General features: G+C 40.7%; 1 protein-coding gene across 5 annotated transcripts in view; it reads left to right on the top strand.

Annotated features, from left to right (window-relative positions):
- Window positions 1-21,203, top strand: part of SPATS2L (spermatogenesis associated serine rich 2 like) — a 156,229-nt gene extending 135,026 nt beyond the window's left edge. For 3 of the 5 annotated variants that reach the window (XM_030485598.1, XM_030485599.1, XM_030485600.1), the window contains 6 exons: window positions 11,549-11,607; window positions 13,134-13,145; window positions 14,946-15,055; window positions 16,333-16,435; window positions 18,367-18,587; window positions 19,767-21,203. In XM_030485598.1, the coding sequence (XP_030341458.1) occupies window positions 11,549-11,607; window positions 13,134-13,145; window positions 14,946-15,055; window positions 16,333-16,435; window positions 18,367-18,587; window positions 19,767-20,165 (904 nt within the window). In that variant the 3' untranslated portion in view covers window positions 20,166-21,203. The remainder of the gene's footprint in view (window positions 1-11,548; window positions 11,608-13,133; window positions 13,146-14,945; window positions 15,056-16,332; window positions 16,436-18,366; window positions 18,588-19,766) is intronic. The other 2 variants (XM_030485603.1, XM_030485604.1) reach the window with 1 other exon arrangement.
- The last annotated feature ends 1,375 nt before the right edge of the window (window positions 21,204-22,578 follow it).

A 22,578-nucleotide genomic window follows, 5' to 3' on the forward strand; every position in this document is an offset into this window, starting at 1 on the left:
GAAAAACACTGAAGTTGCATTGCCTAATCTATAATATGTTATTTAATAGGTGAGTTTAATAGAGGAAAAGACAGAATGACCGCAAAACAATTTGTAAATCCAAGTAGACTTTAAATGATGAAAAGTAGCCGGAAAACTTTTCAACATTCTTCATTTAATTTTTTCCTCCTGCCAGCTTCAGTGCCTGAATTATTGGAATCTGCCAGAAGCTCTAGAATGTAACAACAGATCTGAATAGTCAGGCCTTGCAAAGCAATTTCATGCATGTAATATTGCAACATAATATTGCAACGAGGACAGTATAATGTTAGGACATGTTTATGAAAATCTCAGTGTGGGCTACATTGCTTTTGGCAGCTCATAATCTAATATTTAGGTTTTTCTTCAAATGAATGAAGAGAAAATTTGGTTTAAATACTAAAATGAATGACTTGACACCTTCTTTGCTAAAATGAAAAACAGGTTTGAGATATTTTATATGACCTTTTGGCTTAAACTCCAAAAAAGATGGGAAGAGCTGTCTTTACTGTTGTCCTGGGTTCAGCTGTAGCAGTCATTTTTCTCCTTCTTAGTAGCTGGTGCAGTGCTGTGTTTTTTAACTTTCAGCCTGGGAACAACGCTGATAACACCGATGTTTTTAGTTGTTGCTAAGTAATGTTTACTCCGACCAAGGACTTTCTCAGTCTCATGCTCTGCCAGGGAGGAGGGGAAGCCGGGAGGAAGCAGAGACAGGACACCTGACCCAAACTGGCCAAAGGGGTATTCCATACCACAGCACGTCATGCCCAGTATATAAACTGGGGGGAGTTACCCAGAAGGCCCAGATCGCCGCTTGGGTTGGGCTAGGTATCGGTCGGTGGGCGGTGAGCAATTGTATCCTCTCCTCTTGTTATTTCCCTTATCATTATTGTTATTGGTGGTAGCAGTAGGGGTTTTGCATTATACCTTAGTTACTGGACTGTTCTTATCTCAACCCGTGGGAGTTACATTCTTCCGATTCAACTCCCCATCCCTCCGGGAGTGGGGGGAGGAAGAAGGCGGGGAGTGAGCGCACGGCTGCGTGGTTCCGAGTTACAGGCTGGGCTCAAACCACGACAACTGTCTTATTTATAAGAAGCTGCTGCCAACTGCTGCAGATTAACTGGATTTGAGTAAAAATCACCAGGGCCAGTGATGCATACAGCTTCAGACCTTGTACGGTCAACAGATCATATTCCTGGGCTGAAAGGTTTAGTTTGTGTTATTTACATGGCAGTTTTCTTGCTTCAAAGTTGAACAAAGCATCACTGGTGGTAGCAAGAGGATAGGGTAGCACAGGGAGCATGCAGACTCTTGCATATTTATCACCCTCCTTGGGCACTGGAATTCCACTGTGGCAGTTAGCTTGTTTATCATGGGAAAAATTATAGAACCATAGAAGTGTTTGGGTTGGAAGGGACCTTAAAGATTATCTAGTTCCAATCCACATCTGAACTGTTGCTCCCAGGATGCTATGGAATAACCAAAAGCAAGGGCATGACAATGATACCTGGTCATCTTTGTGATAGCGATTCCAAAGCTTTTTGCAAGTTCTTCCAGTTGCTGCTGGAGTGTGGACTAGTTGAGGTGTAAAACAGATAAACATACAACAGCAGCTAAGTGCTGTCTGTGGTCAGAACTGCTGGGAATGCTTGAATGGGATGAATACAGTAACCTAGATGGGAGCTTAACCGGTTCGTGTTACACACAGCTGTCACCACCCAAGAGGTTTTAGTGAAGCTAAATGAAGTTGGAAGCTTTAATCTTGCATTACTGCTGAATGCTGAAGCACATACTTCTTTCTGTTGTTGCTCTTTGTTTTTCTTCCTTTGGCAACAGGATAAAAGACCCTTTTTTGTATCCTTTTTGCATTTACTGTCAAGATCACAATCAAAACTGCATTTGAGGAGGCAGTAATCTTCTGGACTTCCTAATAATCTTTTTTAATCTTTTCATGATTTTACCAATCACAGAAAGGACGAAAAAGTGGAAAGATAACATCGTGTATCTTCCTCCTACCTCCAGATAGTATAGGAAACCATTATCATGGAGATAAATGAATAGCACATGTGGCCTAAGATGTCCTGAAAGCTTCAGCAGAAAAATTCACAAGAACTTTTCCTTTTAGCAGCAGAAACTTTTGAGTGATAGTTGCCAGTAGAAGTCCATGTCTCTGTCTTGCTCAGTATTTCACAGCTTGTCCTAACCGATGAAGAGAAGTTACGCCTGAACACTCTCAGTCAGCACTGTGCTGCTATTTAGAAAGTCACCTATCTGCCAAAACAGTGCATACCTCTGTCCCACAATTTTAAAAAGTGGTATGGAGCAGGCATGCTGTGGACACCTGTAAATGCTTGGAAAAGAAAATACAATGCTTGCTTCCAGTTTTAACATTTTAATGAAACGGGGCCAAAAAACAATCCTGTAAAGATGTTTATTTAATAATGCTGCTGTGGGTTCACTTTCTCTTTCATGAGTGTCCCAGGAGTTCCTGCCAACTGGAGTAGCTCTCTGTGTGCTCAGAACAAGTGATAACAACTTGCTTTTACACAGTGCTTTTCATGCCAGAAGTCACTAGAGCATTTTACAGGCCGTGGGCTGGACCACACAAGACACTTTGCCCCACTCTGTGAGAATTCTTTTGCAGTCTCATGTGGATTGTGCTCGTGCAGGGCTTTCTATGACATTGCTTTCCCCAAGGCTATGAGAGCACAGGGCAGACCAAGCTGAAGGGCACTGTTTCTCAGATGTGCATCTGAAAGTTACAAGGAAGATCCGTCTAACAGTGCTGCTTGAGCCAGTATTTCTCCTCATTGCATCCTGGTTTGGTGTATGGTTCTCAGGATTACCTCTCTGTGAGTGAGAACGAACATAAGCTGCTCCACTTATTGCCTGGATGTAAAACATGTCAGAGCATAGCCGTGTCTCACAGTAGTGTAGGGCAAGAAAAAGAATAAATCCAAATAGTGCTTAAGTTGCAGGAAAAGGTCAGAAAAGCTAGGTGAACTCTCCTCTCCATAGAGTGCACTTGAGGTATTCGTTGCCAAGGTTAAAACCCATGTTATATAATTGTGCTCTCACTTTTCCACCAAGAGACTGAATAATAATCTTTGGGGTAAAAAGAGAGCCCCAGGAATCTGAGTGAAATGTGTAGAGCACAAAAGGAGCCACAGTGCCCCATAACACCTCTTGCCAGAAAATCATTTTCACATACTGGGCATCCACACAGTCATATGGAGAACTAAAAGGAAACATCTGCCACTTGCCCATACAGTCTGCTTCCAACCACAAATGGAAAATAGTCTGTAGAAAATAGTAAGGGCCAAGTTTAATTACACTGCATACAGAACTGGACCAAAGACAGACAAGCTTCCTCTACTCTTTGCATCTCAAACACATTGGTATGCTTTATAAAGAGCATGAAAACCAACACAGTTGATTTTTTTGAATGAACAAAAAGCACTTGAAAGCTTCACCATAGGCTAGATAAAAAATTGCCTCTGACATGATGCTGGGAAAATGGAGTTTGGTAATACTAACAATTTTTAAATAGATTTAAATGTATGTTTTACATTTTTATACAATAATATATTTTAGTATATATTTTTATACATTTAGGGAACAACTAGAAAACTCTATGTTTTGGGAAGATAAAGCAGTTTTTCTATTGCTTTCTAAGTTAAAATCAAAGCAGAGGAAAAATGGGGGAAGAAGTCATTTAAAAGAGCATAATTGTGTCCGTACGAACTCAGTGCTGGGTGATGAGCAATGTTGCCAGTGCTCACAGGCTCATAGTTGCAGAGCAGTGAGTGAACACAGTCATCCCTTTTCTGGGACCTTTACTTGGCAAACTGTGAAAGATGATGGTTTTCTGTTGCCCAGAGCCCAGAATCAGTGGCACCAGATGAAGAACTGCCTGTTTGTGTTAGTGATGTGGCAGTATAGAGCAAGGGCAGATGCCTGGAAAGGCCAGGACTGTTATTGCTTTACACTGAACAGAGTTCCTGTGCTGTTTCTTTGTGTTTCCAGGCAGTCCTCATTAGCTTTGTGCCTGTGTCTGTCTGCCAACTGACCTGTGGTAGTCCTTATGCCTCTGAAGTATGGATTTTCAAATCCTCTTGCAGTTTGTTCTGATATTTGTTTGCCTGTCAGTCGTGCAATCCAGTCTGTAACCTTGCCAGTGCAGAGAAGGCAGAAACGATCTCCCAGGCATTTAGGTTTCCTTGAGCACAGGTGGGTTTTCAGGTACCTTCAAAGACCAGTGCTTTTATCAAAGCCCCTGGACCCTGCTTCTACTGCCTGGGGGTCTGGGAGGACTGATCTAACAGCTCTGGCCTCAGGCTCGCTACTGCCTGCAGAGCTGCAGCACTGGGAGAGGGGCTTGTGCTTGCTCTCTTCTCACGACCTCCAGCAGTTTGGGATTACCCTTGCTGTGTATTAGTGGAGGGAACAGACAGAGCTCGTGAGATTGGAGGAGTTAGGTTTCAGTGAGATACGTAATGTTCCCCTTCTGGCCCCTTTGTCTTTTACAGATACTTGTTTTAATCCTGTATTTTTTACTAAGCTCGTGAAGACAGATTACAAAGGTGAAATCCAAAGGTGGCTTATGCTGTTTCTTAGCCTGTTGTTAAGGCTTCATAGTTTCTTGTCTCCCTCTTCCCTCCCAGTCATTCATAGGTGTTTGTAGTCCTCAGTAAAACACAAGCATGTGGTTTTTGGGGTCATGCCAGGTAGATTGTTGCTTTTTGTACATGTCATTGTGGATGTAAAGTGACTATATCCTTTTTGATCTCATTGTTGTCAGACTAAGGAAAAATTTAACTAATTAAATATATATATAGGGAATAACTATCTCAAAAAATTTCAACAGCTGTTAGACCAAAGAGCCAGACTCTTCCTTTCTTTGTGGCCAGTTTTCAGGGTGCTTTTGGGAAAGTTACCTCTCCTCTGTAGCAGAAGCCCAACAACAAGGACCACAGTCTTCTGCCTCTTGATTTTTAGGCTAAAATACATAAAACCAGTGAGATATTCTAATACCTCAGTAGTCATATTGGAACTGAGACTCAGATAGGAAATAAATACTTTTACAAATTTATGTCAAAATGTGCAGGATGCTAATGAGCCATGGTGCAACTCGTACTAAGTTGTTAGAACTCTGCCAAATCCAGAGTGATGCTTTCACTTCTAAATAAATAAAATTTGGAAACGTTCTATCAGGGAAAGGTTTTCCATGTCAGTTTTCAACTTAAAGAAGTATTTATGATTAGGCAATAAATTTCTAACTGTTTGTAAAGAGATCTTAAAAATGCAAAGAAACCTTCAATTATGATGGCTTCGCCAGACCACACTGTGCTAGCTGACTGCTAAACAGAAGAGTATCAGTGAAGGTAGATAAAGAATAACACAAAATAATTTCAATAACCGAAAGCCTTTCAGTATTTTCACTTGAACCAGATGGTACACTGCAGAGGAAAGGATTTCAGTGAAATTGATTTATTCTGTCTTTTGTCTGCTTATTGTCAGACTGTATTTGTGGTCAGAATGAAAATTCATGTAATCTGGTTGCTGTGTAAACATTCTGCGTGTGCTAATACAGTGACCAAATAACTGTTTTCAAGCACCATGAACATTTAAATACTGTTGAGCTAATACTGGAAGAATATAATTTCCTGAGACATTGCAAAATATGTAGTGTAACAACTGCTTTTCCTACAGGTTTATTAATATAAGGAAAACTTGAAGTATCATTTCTCCAATTACAATATAGCACAGCTGTTCAGTAATCCTATAAAACTTGTAGTCACCCATTACAGGTGATCGGGCTTTATACTTACATTCTCATCACATCATTCTAGTTCCTTGTGCTGAAAGTCTGACAGAGACAGTTCTGGTCTTCTGGATTCAGGTGGGTGATTTTTTGTGAAATACACAGTTGGTTTAGAGGTTCTTATCAGTTGTCTTTTCACCCCACCTGTGGGTCAAATACATTCATGCTAGAAGGGAAATGTGTACAGGAAGTAAGGCATAATACTTGAAGACCAACACTGATCTTGTCAGAACTATCCCATGAATTTGTATGTAATCTCAGCTCAGATAGAGCAGAGACAGTGACTACCGACGTCCCTCAAACTTGCTGGAGTTTGGCAGCAGGTTGTTAACCAGCACAACTTTAAGGAGCTACTGGCATCTGTTCCAAAGCCTGCTAACAGAAAGAGTTGCTGGAGAATGGTGCGTTGTTTGGGGTTTTGTTTATTTTTGAAGCCTAAGTTGGCAAATTTTGGCAGTGTCCCATAGATAACTCACTCCCTAATGAATAAAGGACTTGGAATTGTACCTCAGCGTTCCAGTGTCTCACCTGCTGAAACAGACCCCGGAGGATGACCACGAAAAAATAGCTCTTTCCCCCTTGCAGATGAAAAGCCTTACTGCAGTTGTTCAGAATGCCACAGCTGACTGCTGACCTTGTCTTCCTCAGTCTCCAACATTCATTTTCAAACTGTGCACAAAGCTGGTTCAGGGCAGAGCAAAGCTTATTAAACACCTCAAGGAGAAAATTGGCATTCTGGGGAGTTTAAAAGGGTTTTGAAAGGACTCATTTGAATTACCCTCTTAACAGTAACCCCTGTGCCATCCAGCTGTGGCTTACCTTTGTGATTTGTGTCAGCATGTGTGCCTCCATGTCAGCTTGGTCTTTTTATTTCGCCATGTTTTCAGGCGCAATAGGTTTATCCTAATGCTTAGAAGAGGCAGAAGGAAAGAAGATTCTGGTCATCTGGAACCCTTGTGATTCTCATCAGTAAAGCTATAAATCAGCCAGCCTGGCAATTGAAGCAGCTTTTCTGAAGAGGCACTAATAACTTTAATCATTTTAGTGAGATTTTGAGGTATTGCAGCTGACTGAAAATATCTTTTCTTTTTCACTGTGCAAGCACTAAATTTCATGCAGTAAACTAGAGGAAGATTAATTTGTTTCCACTAATGTCAGAACAAAGTCAGAATTTGTTCTGAGTATGAAGCTGTGAAATGAGGCAGCTGTGAGCATAACTTGCCCCTGTCATTGCTGTGCCGGCAGCTCACTGCAGTTTGGCATTTGCAGCTCTTTTGCCATTGTATACTAGTGTGAATTCTGCCAGCCTGCATAAGTCCAAGGCACGAGTACTGTCGCTTTGACCAGGAATAGGACACTTACACTCTTGTCTTCAGAATCACTTCAGCAAAATGAATCCTCAAGAGCTGCTATCTCTACTGCTGCATCTCATATCTCTACAGCATGAGCACTGGCTGTTTCCTGGCCCCATTTGCATGTTCTCTATATTAAGCCTCTGCCTTGCTGTGTTCCTTCAACAAAATTGTCTCCTTCCTGAATCCCATCTCAAAATTTCATTTGAGTATTAAAATCAGACAGTGATGAGTCCTGTGCTGCGAACTACAGATATTCACCTGCGATGAACAATGATACAATGCTGATATCTTGAGCTTGGTACCTGATTCCTGATCCTGAAAAAGTGAGGGGTAAGAGAAGAACAGAATCAGCCCTTTCAGAAGAGGGGTGTGGCAAAGGCAAACAGAAAAGAAAGAGGTATTTCTCTGTTTTGTCTTGACCATCAGTCACAGATTATAAGACTCAGTTGATTCAGATCTGTCCTTGTGCCTGGCCAATGGGAGACGGGATTTGAGTGCTGGCATTTGCTCCAGTCTATACTATAAATGTGTCATAAAAACCTGAACATCTGTAGCAGAACTGACAAATGTAGTACAGCAGGGAATCCTACAGACTGATGGTGAGGGCATGGATTCAGGTACATTCAGAGAGGGAAGTGATGGAACCAGGTTCTGTGTTTGTCACAGGAGTCTCAAATGGTATATGGAATATACTCAAGTGCTGATGTAGGGAAGGAGAAGGGACAGATGAAGCCTGATACAATGTTAGTGCTAGGAGTAATCAGAGAAAATTGACAATGCTATAACCTCTCCAGAACCTCAGCTAAAGAAGCATCTTTGTGATTTTAACCCTGGCTCCTAACATCTATAGAAGGCCCAAGAGAAACAGCATAACTAGAGAGGAAGTAATTAGCAGAATGTTTTCCTTGAGGTGTCTTTAGATCTGAAATGGACTCTGTACCTTGCTCTGCTAGAATCCAAATCTGACGATATATGAGTGCAGAAAGTTCCAATAGCATCCAGTATCCAGTTCTCCACAGCACACCAGTGGCTGCAGGCTGTGCACTGGAGCGTACCGGCTTGATGTAACATGTTGGTATCAAGCGGACACTAAGAAGCATTGAAAGAAAATGCATTCCCAGGAGGTATTGCTGAGCCAAGCTTTGAGCAGTTCTCAATGATGCTAGTGCTGTGGTCCGATCATAATCATCCTATTGAGGCAGAGTAGGGTGTTATTCCAGAAAATGCATTAAAACCAGTTAAACTTCTCATGAATTAAGAAGCTGTTCAGCTTAAGTGGCTCTCTGAGCTTCAAGTGAACACAGTGGGATCTTAGCAGGAGCAAGAGACTAGATTTGATCTGTCGATTTTTGCATAATGTTCTTGTCCTTTCTCCTTTATCTGTTAGCATTTAGTTTTCTCTTTGTATTTGTTTTGTCTTTTGTCCTTTTTTTTTTTTTTAATCCAGTTTTCCAGCTTTCTCTCTTACTTTCATTTGTTTCTAACTTTGCCAAGTTAGAAAAAAAACTGACCAACTCTTGATGAAGAGTTGGTCAGTTTTTTACTGAAGTTCTTTATGTGATTAGAAAGGAATCAGATTGATTCCTGCTCCATTTCCTTAATTATTGACCCTTACACAAACTAAGAAGAAGTGGCATTTCCTAGTGCTGGTTGGCCTGTGACGTTCTAAAGAAATACTAACTTACCCCATTATTCTGTGTGACGTGGTAATTCTTGATTTCCAGGCTGAGAGATGTGGCTATACGCTTCCAGATGAGAAATGAGTATGTTTCTTTCCTTTCATTGAGAGAGAGAGAGAGTCCATTTCCTCAGCTGGTGTAAGTTAGTACAGCTGCACGGTCTTCAGGGAAGGGCAACCCCATGAACATCTGTCTGTTAAAGAAACTAGTCTCATGTCGACAAAGGCACCAAATGCTCTTTCTCTTGTTTTATTCTTCAGTTTTCCCAATGTTAGTTTCTGTCTACAAGGGCAGTACTCAGGTGCTTGTTCTTCAAATTCATCAGAGTTCTGGCATCTACTACTACAACATCCAACCGCTTTCCTGAAATGTTCATCAGACACCACACAAAAACCTTAGGAGTGGAAAACTGTCTAGTAACAGGTGAAATATGACTATAAAATATGACAAATACAGGACTGCTGTGGCATTGTTCTCATTCTCGTGTTAAAAGTGTTTTTATTTGGCGTCAAAATAAGATGTTACGGGTCAAGCAGTTTAGCAAGGATCTGCTGGTGGAGTGGGGAGAGAGCAGTCGTGGAATGAACTGGGGCAAAACACAGTACTGGTGAGCTCTGATGTTGTGAACTTGTTGCTTAAATATTTTTCCAGCCAAAAGTTTATGTTTATATAACCTGTGTAGTACACTAGGGAGGTGCTTTTGTGACAGAGACAGCAAAAGAGAAAACATGCAGACTCTCTAAATTTAGGAGAAAATACTAAAGACCATTAAAATCTTGTATTTGTAGAGGGTAGAAACAGGTGAGAACTTAAAAGACTCATTTCAGCCACCTGCTGTGAAAGCCAAAAACTTTATTACACAATGTAGTTACAAAAGCTAATTGAAAACAGATTAATTCTGAAAAGCTATTGCTATTTAGATTAGCAAGATGGAATCATCACCTGCCTATTTGGAGTCCAAGCTTAATGCTTATACCTGGAGAATATTGAGGGCCAACTGGAACAAGCGTGTCCTTTCATTGTAAGTGTACGCCTCTTAACTGATTTGCTCTACCATAGAAAACCCTGATGGTTTATTTCCTCTGTTGTGTAGGTCACGCTAAATTGATCTGGCAGTCCAAAACAATGGTTTTAGTCTTGTTTATGAAACAGAAAAATGTGTTATGCTCAGTTTTATTGTATTGCTGCATGCTTTGCCATCAGTCAACCTGCTTCTGTCCTTTTTGTTGGCTATTGGGAGGCAATGTAAAGGTAGTAGCCTCTCCTTCTCTAAGTGTCATGGTTGACTGGTAAAACCCAAGGGCAGGACTTTGTAGAACTTCTGTTGCAAACCTCCTCTACGAGCTTGGTTAATTTATGGGAAGATTTCGAGGAAGGCTGCATGGCACTTGAAGACATCCTGGCTGGTAAATTTCTGGTTAAGTCAGCTCTATATCTGCCGTGTGTTCCCCACACTGCGTGCTCCCTAATCTTTCACTGGTTTAGTTAACCCATCACTCCTTCTCCCTTCTGTAAGTCTTCTGTCTCTGACTGCTGCCCACTGAACTCTGTAGGATCCTCCTTTTCTTCCTGAGGGCATTCTGGCCAAATGTTTTGTTCCTGAGTTTTCTGTAATGTCTTCCTTCTGATGAAAGCTAGTTCAAATACAACTCAGTGTCTGCACTGGGTACAAAAGCTTATGTTTAAGGATGATTTTAGTGAAAGGGTTGAGAACTCCACTCTTCCCTTGAGTGTGTGCCTGGCATTTACTCCTGATGTTTGACCTATTTTTTGCGATATTCCCCCAGCTGCTTGAGTTTACTCACTTATGCAAACATAAACATTAGCATTGGTGGTGTTTATTAAACGTGAACATGACTAAGAATAACCTAGTGAGGGGAAAATGGAGTGGCACGCCACAGCACTCTGCAGTGGTGCTATTTCACTGAACAGTATCTCTGGGTTGATGATGTGAACAATTTACCAGACCTGCTGTCTGCTCCCAGTAGACCCACCTGATCACGTAACACTTTGACAGCTTAAAAGCACTATCAGCGATTGCATACTAGAGATTTGTGAAAGGAGAGGCACATGAGACCTCGGGGAAAGCCAGGTAAAAGTGGAACTGCACCTTCCCACTCCTGGAGAGAATGGGGGGGCCAAGAAAACTGACCTCTGTTACGGAGATACATTAATGCTTACTTACATCACAAACAATCTTCTTGTTTACCCTGTCATATTTTGCAAGAATATCTCTATTTAAGGAAGAGAAGAACTTCTTTGCACACAGCTCTCATTCTGTTTTATTCTTAATATTGTTCTGAGAGCTAAGATGTATTAACCTGGGTAGCTGCAATAGTATATCTAGCTTAGTTAGGAAGCAGGCTGTTTAGTCATTTGATGACTGCTGTGCCCAGGCACTGCTGAAGAGGTAAACCCAAGTGACTTCCATATCAGTGCAGACACATGGAGAGGCCAGTGAGGTGGTTGTGTAAATCACCATACACTGATGACCACTAGTTTTTTGTAGCCAGTTTGCTTAGCTGTTTCTTCAGTTTCCATTAAGTTGTATTAACTTCGAAACTGTCCATAACTAAGGTCTGAAGACTTTGTGTAGTTAGACCTTTTGATATTGACGGAATTCTAGCATGGATTAAATTACGGGTTTTTTTCTTTTTTTCCTTTTCTAGCATCGTAGACAAAGAAGTGTCATTAATGGCAGAAATTGATAAAGTTAAAGAAGAAGCCAGTAAGTAAAAATATACACAGGGAACTTTTGGAATAGTCTTGGAAACATTTGTTTTGTATGGCAAAAAGTTTGTGCATTTGGTTAGCAGCATTCCAGTGTCTTTCATATAAGGATTGTGCATCAAAATTTCAATATTATGAAATTAAGGTAAACCAAAGGTTCATCTGAAGTTAGATCTAAAATATTTATTATTACTGACCACTTGTTTTTTTTCCTATGGTTTATCGATTACGTTGTTTCCATTTCTTAACCACTGTTTGCTTGCTTATATTGTATATATGAGTTAGAATACTGGAAATTACTAGGGGAATAAGTTATTGTGTGGCCTTGCGTGGCTTTAAGGGATAGTGATCAAGCATATCTATTGGAACAGTGAATAAAAATTAAAAACCCCAGATGTTTACTGGAATCTGCTTTCTTAATCATCTGTGGGAGTTGATCTGATTCTTGGCTTTCATCTTGTCTCTGGTTTTTGCACAGGTAAGATCTATATATTCTGGTTTGGGGGAGACAAAAAAAAGAAAAGGCAAGATGAGCCGTGTATCAGAATACCGCAATATTTGGCTTATGCTCCATCTGAGATATGGTAATTGTGGCCCAGTAATCCAGGGGATGTGTTTCAATAGAGAGAACTAAGCAAGAAACTGAATACTAACTGAAGTATTAGTAGAATGGTGCCTTGCCTGGCAGATGAAAATATCACTGCTGTGTATGCATACGATCCTTTTATTGATTTGTGAATTTAAGGTCCTTCCCAGGAGGGTGACAAATATATGTAACATTCTTGAATGTTTCATTTGCATTTAGAATGCTCAGTTCACAAATGTATCCTAGTTAAATATTTATTTAAAAATAAAATCTAAATCCCCCATTGCTAGCTAAGCGTCTTGCAGTTGTGGAAGCTAAAAGGTAGGAGATTGCCATTAGTTTCAGTTTGGAATTTTGTATTCTAACTGTTCTAGTACTAACATTAAATAGATGTGGGTTTAGAGTTCTGTGTTATTCTCAAGAGGAGTTGTAGATGGAAATATATCAGCAGCTTTTTGGTTACATGCAGAGACCAGGTAGCCATAATCAGCCACAGAGCATGTACTCACTCCCAGGAAAACCAGTGGTAAAATTCCCATTAATATCAGCAGACATGAATTTAATCCCTGACTGCATGAACAAACACATGTTCTGGAAATCCACTGACCGGGGCTGATGATATCCTAGGGCCCTGTCGTTAATCTTGGCCAGATATAGTAGTAATTTTTGTGGAAAGTAAACCTAATTCTTATCTACAGGCATGTGAAGTGCTGCATTTGCACATGGCAGGTTCTGTTTCCCTGCTTTCATGCCAGCTCCACATGTGGCACTGGATGGCCCCTGTACCTGTCTTTAACAGTGTAGTTTCTGCTGTCTCAAGATTTTGTAGGCTTGTAAAGTGCCTTCAGAACTTTAGGCAAAAAGTTGTTTTAGGACTGTAATATGCTAACTGAGATTTACATTATTGTTTATTTTCACATCTCTTTGCTGCACTGGAGGACTGTTTTACAGTGGGTAATCTTATTCTTACTGTCAATGCTAGGAAATTCCAAATATGATAATTTCAGGGTTTTTTAGAAAATGCGTATTTGGCTGCCATCTCATGTGGAGATAAGTGCAGTAAGAGATGACATTATATGGTTTGGGCAGTCACTTCAGCAAAGATGCTGACCCTGGGGAGAAACAATATTAGCATTATCTAAGATAAGCAATGAAGCAAAATTATTGAACAGAGGAAAACAGCTAACAGTAAACTGTTCTTTTAATCTGCTGAAAGGTTCTCAGACTTGTAGACTGTATTCCACAAAATGAAATTAAAATATTAGCTAGAGAGATAGATACACACCTGTTGTCAGCATAAGTAATAACGTAGGCACAGATTTATCAACAGGGCTAAAGGAGCTGTAGCCACCCTCTGCCTTCCCTGCCCTGTGTGACACGCTGCACTATCATATAGGTTGGTTGCTCCCACACAGCTGTACAGCCACAGCTCTGTCTCCCTGTGCCTGCTGGACCATGCTATACTTGGTGAAACACTGGCACAGGTTGCCCAGAGTGCGGTAGATGCCCCATCCCTGGAAACATTCAAGGTCGGGTTGGCTGTGGTTCTGAGCAACCAGATCTTGTTGAAGAAGTCCCTGCTTATTGCAGAGGACTAGGTGACCTCTGAAGGTCACTTCCACCCCCAACTACTCTATGATTCTATGATGCTTTCAAAAGAAGGTGATTAAATGAATGGTACTGGGTTAAGAAACAAATTCTTTGTGACATATCATTAATTCACACCTGAAAAAAAATGACATTACAAAGTATGAGCTAGTTAGGTGACTTTCCAAGTCTGCTCTGGAAATATCATAAGGCGGCAAAGAATCCAAAGTCTCCACAGCTGTAATGGAGTCTGTGGCCTTAAGGTAGTTTGCAACAACTACCACTCACCCTGTCTGTAGGCCTAAGCTCTAGCCAAAAGACTGTGATTGTTATTATTTTACATTTAGATGCTGTCTTTCCTCTCTGCCATTAAGTGCTGATCCCAGCAGCCAGTTAATTAGTTGTTGCTTTTACATTAAGTCACCATGTAGGTAATAGAGTTTGCATATATTTAATTTTCCACCAAAATTATAATGTCGCATTATCCTGCATGTAAGTGGACTGTTGCTTTGTGGTTCGTAATCTTTTCCTATAAGAACATAACTATTCACCCTTTCCTTATATAAAATACACAGGATAGGCAGTAATGAATATTTAGTATTTTTCATAGAGACTGTTGGCATTTGCAATACTGCTTTGCTGTAGAAATGGCAACTGTGTACATTCTGTACTTAAAATCAAAATTGCAATGCAGGTGATTTTAAAGTCAGCTATATATGAACAGACTTTTTTTCAGAGGAACTGAAATGCCCCTGTGTGCATAAATACAGCGTGTCTTCAGAGACAGGCTGTTGACTCAAGGTAATGCTTCTTTCCATGTCTCCATGGAAGGCTCCTTGATCTCACGCTTAAAAATAAAGCACTGGAAAACTCAAAACAACATGTCTCTGCCCTGTTTGTCTAAACATTGAAGGATTAGTTTAACTTTGATTTTCTGAGAACTGTCCCATTTCCAGATCTTCTTTTACCATCAGGCAGTTCAGTTAAATACGCTGCTTGACTTAATCTGTGCAAGCAGCATATTGGAAGTCCAGTTGAAGTCAGAGGTCAGAGATGTGTGTTTTCATCTCACATATGATGTACAGTGTTAATGCCCAAAGAGTAATGAATTACAGTGCACTTTACCTTCCTGACATTAATTATTGACTCTTGGTATTTGGCAGTGGAAATCCTGACTGCTCGGCAGAAGAAAGCTGAGGAGCTGAAGAGACTGACAGACCTAGCCAGTCAGATGGCTGAAGCACAACTGTCTGAACTCAGGGCTGAAATTAAGGTCAGGCATTGACTTCTGCTTGGGTATTTCTTCACATAAACGCAAAGAAGGAGCTGTCATGTTGACATGCCCAGGCTGTTCATTCCTGCTATGGGCCAAAGGGTAACTAGCAGGTAACTAGCTTTCCATGGGGAAAGCATAGCTTCTTAAAGCATTATAGACCTCTGAGCAGTGTACAGCCACTATCAGAGGAGTGTAAGCTATCCCCTCATTAGTGTAGCAGTGGGGAGTTTTGCTGTTTGTGTGTCATTTATCAGACTCCGTTAACAAGTAAACATGATAGCATCAGCTTCAGTGATCAAACACATATACTCCAATGAGATGACCCACTTCCCAAGTGTGGGAGTGATCCACCCATCACTGGGCTGTGAGACATGTAATTTGGTAAGGATGGGAAAATACTTAGTTCTGCATAGAGATCCTGTGTACAGGGCAGAGTCAAGAGTTTGCTGAGCCTTGAAGTGAACTTAAGATAGAACTTGGGCAATCCCAAGTATAAATACAGGCAGAGACGGGATTGAGAACAAGCCTGAGGAGAAGGACTCGGGGGTGTTGGTTGACAAAAAGCTCAGTGTGACCCAGCAGTGTGCACTTGCAGCCCAGAAACCAACCCTGTCCCAAGCTACATCAAAAGGAGCATGACCAGCAAATCAAAGGAGGTGATCCTGCCCTTCTACTCTGCTCTCGTGAGACTCAGCCTGGAGTACTGCATCCAGCTTTTGGGGCCCCCAACACAAGAGGGACACAGACGTGCTCAAGCGAGTCCAGAGGAGGCCATGAAGATGATCCAAGGGCTGGAGGACCAATCCTGTGGAGACAGGCTGAGAGAGCTGGGCTTGTTCAGCCTGGAGAAGGCTCTGGGGAGACCTGATGGCAGCCTTCCAATACCTAAAGGGGGCCTACAAGAAATCTGGAGGGGACTTCTTAAAAGTCCGTGTAGGAATAGGACAAGGAGGAATGGCTTTAAGCTGACAGAGAAAGATTAGATATTAGGAAGAAGTTCTTTACTGTGAGGGTGGTGAGGCATGCGAACAAGTTGCCCAGAGAAGTTGTGGCTGCCCCATCCCTGGCAGTGTTCAAGGCCAGGTTGGATGGGGCTTGGAGCAATCTGGTGTAGTGGAAGGTGTCTCTGGAGATGGCGGGGGGATTGGACTAGATGACCTTTTAAGGTCCCTTCCAACCCAAACCATTCTATGAGTCTATGATTGGTTTTCTGTACTATCCATGTAGTCTTGCTCAGAATGCAAATCACTGTTAACTTGTCTGTATTTTTGCAGCACTTTGTGAGTGAACGGAAATATGATGAAGAGCTGGGCAGGTCTGCACGATTTTCCTGTGATACAGAACAGCTGAAGACCCAAATTCAGCTCTGTGGAGAAAGTAAGTGCTGGTGATTTCTCCCACCAAAGTTCTCAGAAGATAGTGTTCCACATACCTGTTCATGAAATGCTGGCAGAAATAATGGCATGTGTACTGCCAGTGTGTGTGTGCAGCAAGCCTGACGTGAATGGTGTGTCTGGATGCAGCAGTCTTGCTGATGATTCACAAGTCAAGTTTACAGTATGCAACATGTTAGACTCGCTGTACATGTGCTGCACAGTCCATCTGCATGTGCACAGTGCCCTCTTTGTCAGAGATTTCTAGGCATTACTCGGAAGGAAAAACAGTTTGAGGAAGAAAAATAATGTTTTCAAGGAGCTACTAGAAATAGAAAAAAGAAAAAATATCACACAGTCTGCCAGTACGATCCTGTGAGTGCACAGCTGGAGAACTGTCCACTTGAGACATAACCAGTTTAACTCATTAGACCGTAAGAATTGCTTTTGCAGAACACTTTGAAGATCCATCTAACCCTGTATCCTGTCCCTCACTGAAGCCAACTCAGGATGTGTCAAAGGAAGACATAAGCTTCCCAGTAATACATGTAATTGTTCACAGCCACCTCATAGACCCTTATCTCATACCCTGAAGCTTAAGAGATTGAAAATTCTACCAAGATTATCCTGCCTAATATAACCACAGCTGCTATTGATACAACCATAGATGATTTTTTTTAACTCACTGAACTACTTTCCTAAATAACTTCCAGCTGCAGTTAATTCTGCAAGTTAATGATTTATACTTCATTTCAGTAAAGCATTACATAAGCTTAGTTTGATGCAGACCTTAGTTAAAATCAGGTCAGTAAAGTCAAAAGAACAGCTATTAGCAGGGAAGCAGTGCCATCTTACAGATGATTGATAGTGCAGTGGCCTTCTGAAGAACTTAGCTCTAATCTGCCCTTTGTGATCTTAGATAAGCAACTCATGCTGTTGGCATGTCTTTGATAAGAGCTCTTTGATGCAAATGATATTTCAGTTTGGAGCATCACACAGTGGGGCCCATGCCTGGAGGTGGGTTGTACCCTTCCTTGTACATCTTTTTTTGTTAAAAATACACTTTTATGACAAGCACCTGGATTTTTTTATGTGGGTTTCCATGTGCAGCAGTCTGGTTTAGACAGGAGAACAGCGGTAGTGGTCAGTGACATCTGCCCTCACGGAACTTGGGACAGAAAATTCAGTTCATTGTGCAGATCATTGCATTGTTTTTCTGAAGAGGACACCTAGTGGGAGAAATAGCTGATGTTGGCGTAAGTGAAATAAGAGCCTCAGAAAACCTAACAGATGATGTCAGTAGCTAAAATTATTCCGCATCTTTTTTTCTCTGTACTAAAAGTGGAAAAATAGAAGTACCTTTTAAATAAAATGACAGGTGTCTCATTGAAGCGAGCCTCTGGTTTGTCATCTGTGCCAGAAGGAAATGGGAAAAATTCCATAATCAGAAAAATCAGAACAGCAAATGAAGATCAAGAACTTAATTCAGTATCCTCTTTGAGGCTGCTGAGGGGCCATTGCACAGAAGCAGGCAGCTCGAAGAGGTTGTGGAAATGCAGAGAGGTAGGAATCAAGGATTTGTTTGATGCACTTCACATCCAGACATGGACGTGGCTAAGAAATCAGGCTGTCTCAAAATACTAAGAAGTGGGAAGCAGGAATATACAGAGGTGAGCAATAGTGGTTCCTGATTGGTGCTTACTGTGCATCCAGTTCCAGGTTTTATAGATATCCATGGTACAGAAGGACCTTTGTTAACCACCTCCTTGAGAGGAATGAGCCTAATTCCAACCCTTGTTATCTAGCTTACTTCATTATTTAAAGTAAGGCTGAAATGATACTACCAAAATTAACTGTAGGCAGGGTAAGAATACAGCCTTGTGTTTAGAAGTTGATCATTTAACTGATCACGTGGAATACTTGGGTTTTTTATAGTTTCTCACCCAAAGAACAACTATTCCTCAAGAACACCATGTAGTTCGGTGCTGTCATCAATGACCTCGCATGCAACAACTGGCAAACAGAATACGCACACCCGAAAGTTCTCTAGTAATGCCAAGAACTCTGATAATAAACCAGCCACCACTAAAGTACAAAGTCATCTTTCTCCCAATCCTGCAGAATCTGCTTCCCAAGGAATCCCAGCAAATAAGCAGGTAAGAAACCAGGTATGAACTAAACCAAATTATTTTTAAAATTCAGAAAATATGCAGCATTTGAAGTTGTTAATCGAAAATCAAAGACTGGTTTGCAGTTTGTATATTTAATTCTTAATCTTTGAAAATACGCGAGTATGTATTTTCCAGCTTCACTTTCAATGCAATGTGAACATAGAAGGTGGAAATACCAGAAATGCCATACCAGCAAAGACCACTGTCTGGTTTTCAGAAGTGACTGGTAGCAGTTAATAACTGAAAAAGAAAACCCCTCCATAATACTTGCTAATTGCCCTACATGCTACAATGGAGAAACATTTATTCCTGATGCTGGACAAATGTTGAAGTATGATTATTAGATAGACTTCAAAAGTGGAATCCTGCCAGGTTTAAAAGCATGTTATTTCAGAAGTTTTATACTACAGCTTTTAATACAGCTGTTTTGGTATATTGGTAGCTATTTCTTTACAAGAGCACCTTAGAATGTCCTTGTACTGTTGTGCGTAGGTAAAGCTGCCACTGAAGTTTCTCTGACTTTTGTCCCAGTAAGGATTTTAGGCTCTGGTAGGTGCTTGAAGGGAATCGTAGGAGCATTACATAATGTCAGTGCATGTATGGAATCAGCTGCCCTGGCAGTCATGCAAATAGAGCAATTCAGCCACTCCTACTAAGCATCAAAGCTTCCTCCAAGCAAGGTACCACAATGAACATCTCTCCCACCATGTGGATTCTTAACTTGACTTCAGTTTACGTGTGAATTTCTGTTCTTCCTGCTGTCTTACTGTAGTTTTTACACAATACTAGGAGAAGTATTTTTGTGATTTTGGAAAAAACCAGCATTAAGTTCTTCAGTGCTTCTTAGCTGCTTCTTTTGAGATGTCCAGTATTTCATCCCCTTCTCTGTATTCTCTTGAATCATGGCAGATTTTAATTTGGCATCACTGGTGAACCTGCCATCTATATTTCCAGGCTACTCAGATGTAGCATGTTACTCATAGTTCAGTTTTCAAGTGTTACCAATAGAGAGCTCTAGCAACAATCGAAACCATATAGTGTTTTCCATCTCCTAGTTATGCTGTAGATTTTATTCTGCAGTTTTTGTTAATTCTGATTGCTGTATTTCTTGTCCTGTTGGAAGGATTCAAATAACCTAAAAGTTATCAATTTCTTTCTGGATAGAATGGGCCTTCTAGCCAGAGACGAAGATTCAACCCACAGCACCAAAACATCCGGCTCAATGGATCTCTTAAGTCACAAGGTGCCAGTAATGAGGCAGATCAAAATAATATAAAGAGTGGTTCCAGGTCTGAACACAGAAGACAGCAGCATAACAGCTTCAGGTCAAAAAATAAAGGAGCTACGAAAAATCAAGAGCAGTCTACAACTACAAGGACCACAGAGAATCCAACACATTCAGAAAAGACCCGGCGAAAGCATCATACGCCAGACAGCGCAGATCACAGGCCTTTCCAAGGCAGTGTTGGCAGGGCGTCTCAATGCAATTTATGTCCTGCAAGGATGGAGGTCTCTACTGATAACACTGTTCTTTCAGTACCAGCTGTGACTTTGGTGGCTTAAAATGTCACCGTGATGGCAGGCAGAGAAATTTAATCTCTTCATTTTAGTTTCTTGCTCAAGATGCCTGTTGGTGAGGAAAATAAGTCAGAATATAGTCATTTAAAATCTGTTGCTGCTTAAAACTTGTTGGTATTTTTATTATTTACTAATTATCCAAATTAATTCATACTTTCAGGGCTTTCCCCAATATGTTCACAGTTATTTTCTCATGCCAGTATAGAATCTTATCAAAGCAGCGTTTACTACTTAGAAAAATGAAATCTAGGTTGGAAAAATAAATTGATAATTAAATTCATAATAGTGAAAACCTGTTGTAGATATGTGGTTATACCAGTCAACATTATTGGGTTTTAGAGCAGCCTGTGTTAGAAGGATCCCAGGAAAGTCTGTATGCTGTGGTCTGCAATGAAATCAGATAATATTGTAGAATTTTTCAGCAAATCTCTATACACCTCTTTCTTTCTGTGCGTGTATACACGTACATGCATGCACACTGTATACACAGAGTATTGGTATATATGAGAACATTTGAAAAAGCACTACATTTGATTTTAGCTTATTACTCCATAATCTGAGATCTTTAAATTCAAGTATAAATTGTATTAAATGTATTACATATTGGTATTTTTCATTGACAAACTATTTTTATGAGGCTGAGGAAAAACACTCATTTCTTGAGTTTGGAATGTATATAGTCATGGCTATTCAGATGCACAGCCCTATTCTCCATCCTTATCAGCCACTTTTTTATGACTAGTTGGATTTATTTTTTTGCATATGAAAAGCTGCAGGTCTCCTAGACTTGAATCCAAATTATTTTTCTATATTTTTGCTGTAGGAACCATCTGTCCATAATGAGAGCTATGACTAATAAATTTGTTACAGCAACATGCACCAGAATGTGAAGGTACATATTTGAGCAGATGCTACATCCGTCTGAGTTTTTTATTGAAATAAAAATCTTACTTTGTCTTAATGTTCTGATTCTGTATTTCAGAAAACCTGTTTCTTCAGAAAATTAAAATCTTCTTTCTAAAATGCTCTGGTGTTTGCTGCTTTGCAGTGCCTAACCTTTGTGATCTTATTCAAACTGTATTTTGCCTAATACAACTGGTGGCAGTGGGAGGCTTTCAGCTGAGTTTGGGTTAGACTAGGCTTTTGCTTTTAGCTACATTCTAATGCCACAAGTGCACGGAACAGAACCTTCACATGAGAGCCGCCTCCATCCTGGACATACTTTTAATACAAGTTGTTATTTAACACAGTAAGGTGCCAGAATCCAGACCTGGCAGCAAGCGAACTAGTGGCCTAAGTGTCAGAATGAGAAAGGTGTAAAAGGTCAGTAGTATGGATCTCCCACTCAGGTCAGTAAGAACGGGACACTTGTGGACCATGGCAGGGGGTTGGAACTAGATGATCTTTAAGGTCCCTTCCAACCCAAACCATTTTGTGATTGCATGATCTTTAAAAGTTTATTCCTGGGCTATTGTCTGCATAATTTCTGTTAGCTGACCACATGCTTCCTTAGTACTGGCCGGTTTATTTGTCCTCTGTGGCCCTTGAAAAACAGTCTCAAAGTGTAGAGTGAGGCACGTTCCTTATGGGGGATTATTAATTTATTTGATTATTTCTCTTGATATGTGTATACAGTTTTCCACCTGATTCTAAAAAGGCAAATAACTCATCTTCATCTGGAAGAGTGGTGAAAGAAAAATAAACATGCATAGGTAAACCCTGGCTTTCTTAGCATTGTAAGCACTGCTTCTATCCTCGTTAATTACCTACCCTGCTTTAAAGCTGAATGGTTTGAGTAAATGGAACTGAAATTTCAGCATCTGTGTGGTGCGCACCCATCAGATAGGTAGCTTTTAAAAATTTATATTCTGCCTTACAGTTTGACCTGTAACCTCACTGTAAGAGATGTAATTATAATTTCTATGCAGACATTACACAGGAATTTTATTATACTATCCTTGCATAATTTGTGAAATTTATTTGTCTCTTCTTCTAACCCCTCCTAAAAAAAGATACTCTAATATATTTATAATGACGCTTACTCCTTCCTTATAGCTTCTCCGCTTGACAGGATTATTGAAAGCTATTTTATTCCATAAATCAGCTTCTCACAAGCAGGCTTCTGCAAGTAAATAAAATCTGTAACATACGCCATAACTCAGCACAACAGGACCACCTTGCACTCTTCAGTACCAGCTAGCCTTTGATGTACTGGAGGCTCTGTATGTGACAGACCCAGGAGTAACAGGTGAGAGACAGCATTTCTCTTCAGACTGTGATACAAACACATTTTCCTTTGAGAGATGTAAGCCTGGGTTTGGTTGGGCTGGGGAGCGGGCTGGTTCTGGGAACACTGCAGTCTTTGCACACCAAGCGTGGGTTACTATTGCAGTATATG

This window comes from Strigops habroptila, chromosome 5, assembly GCF_004027225.2.
Source record: "Strigops habroptila isolate Jane chromosome 5, bStrHab1.2.pri, whole genome shotgun sequence".
NCBI classification, from domain to species: Eukaryota; Metazoa; Chordata; class Aves; order Psittaciformes; family Psittacidae; genus Strigops; species Strigops habroptila.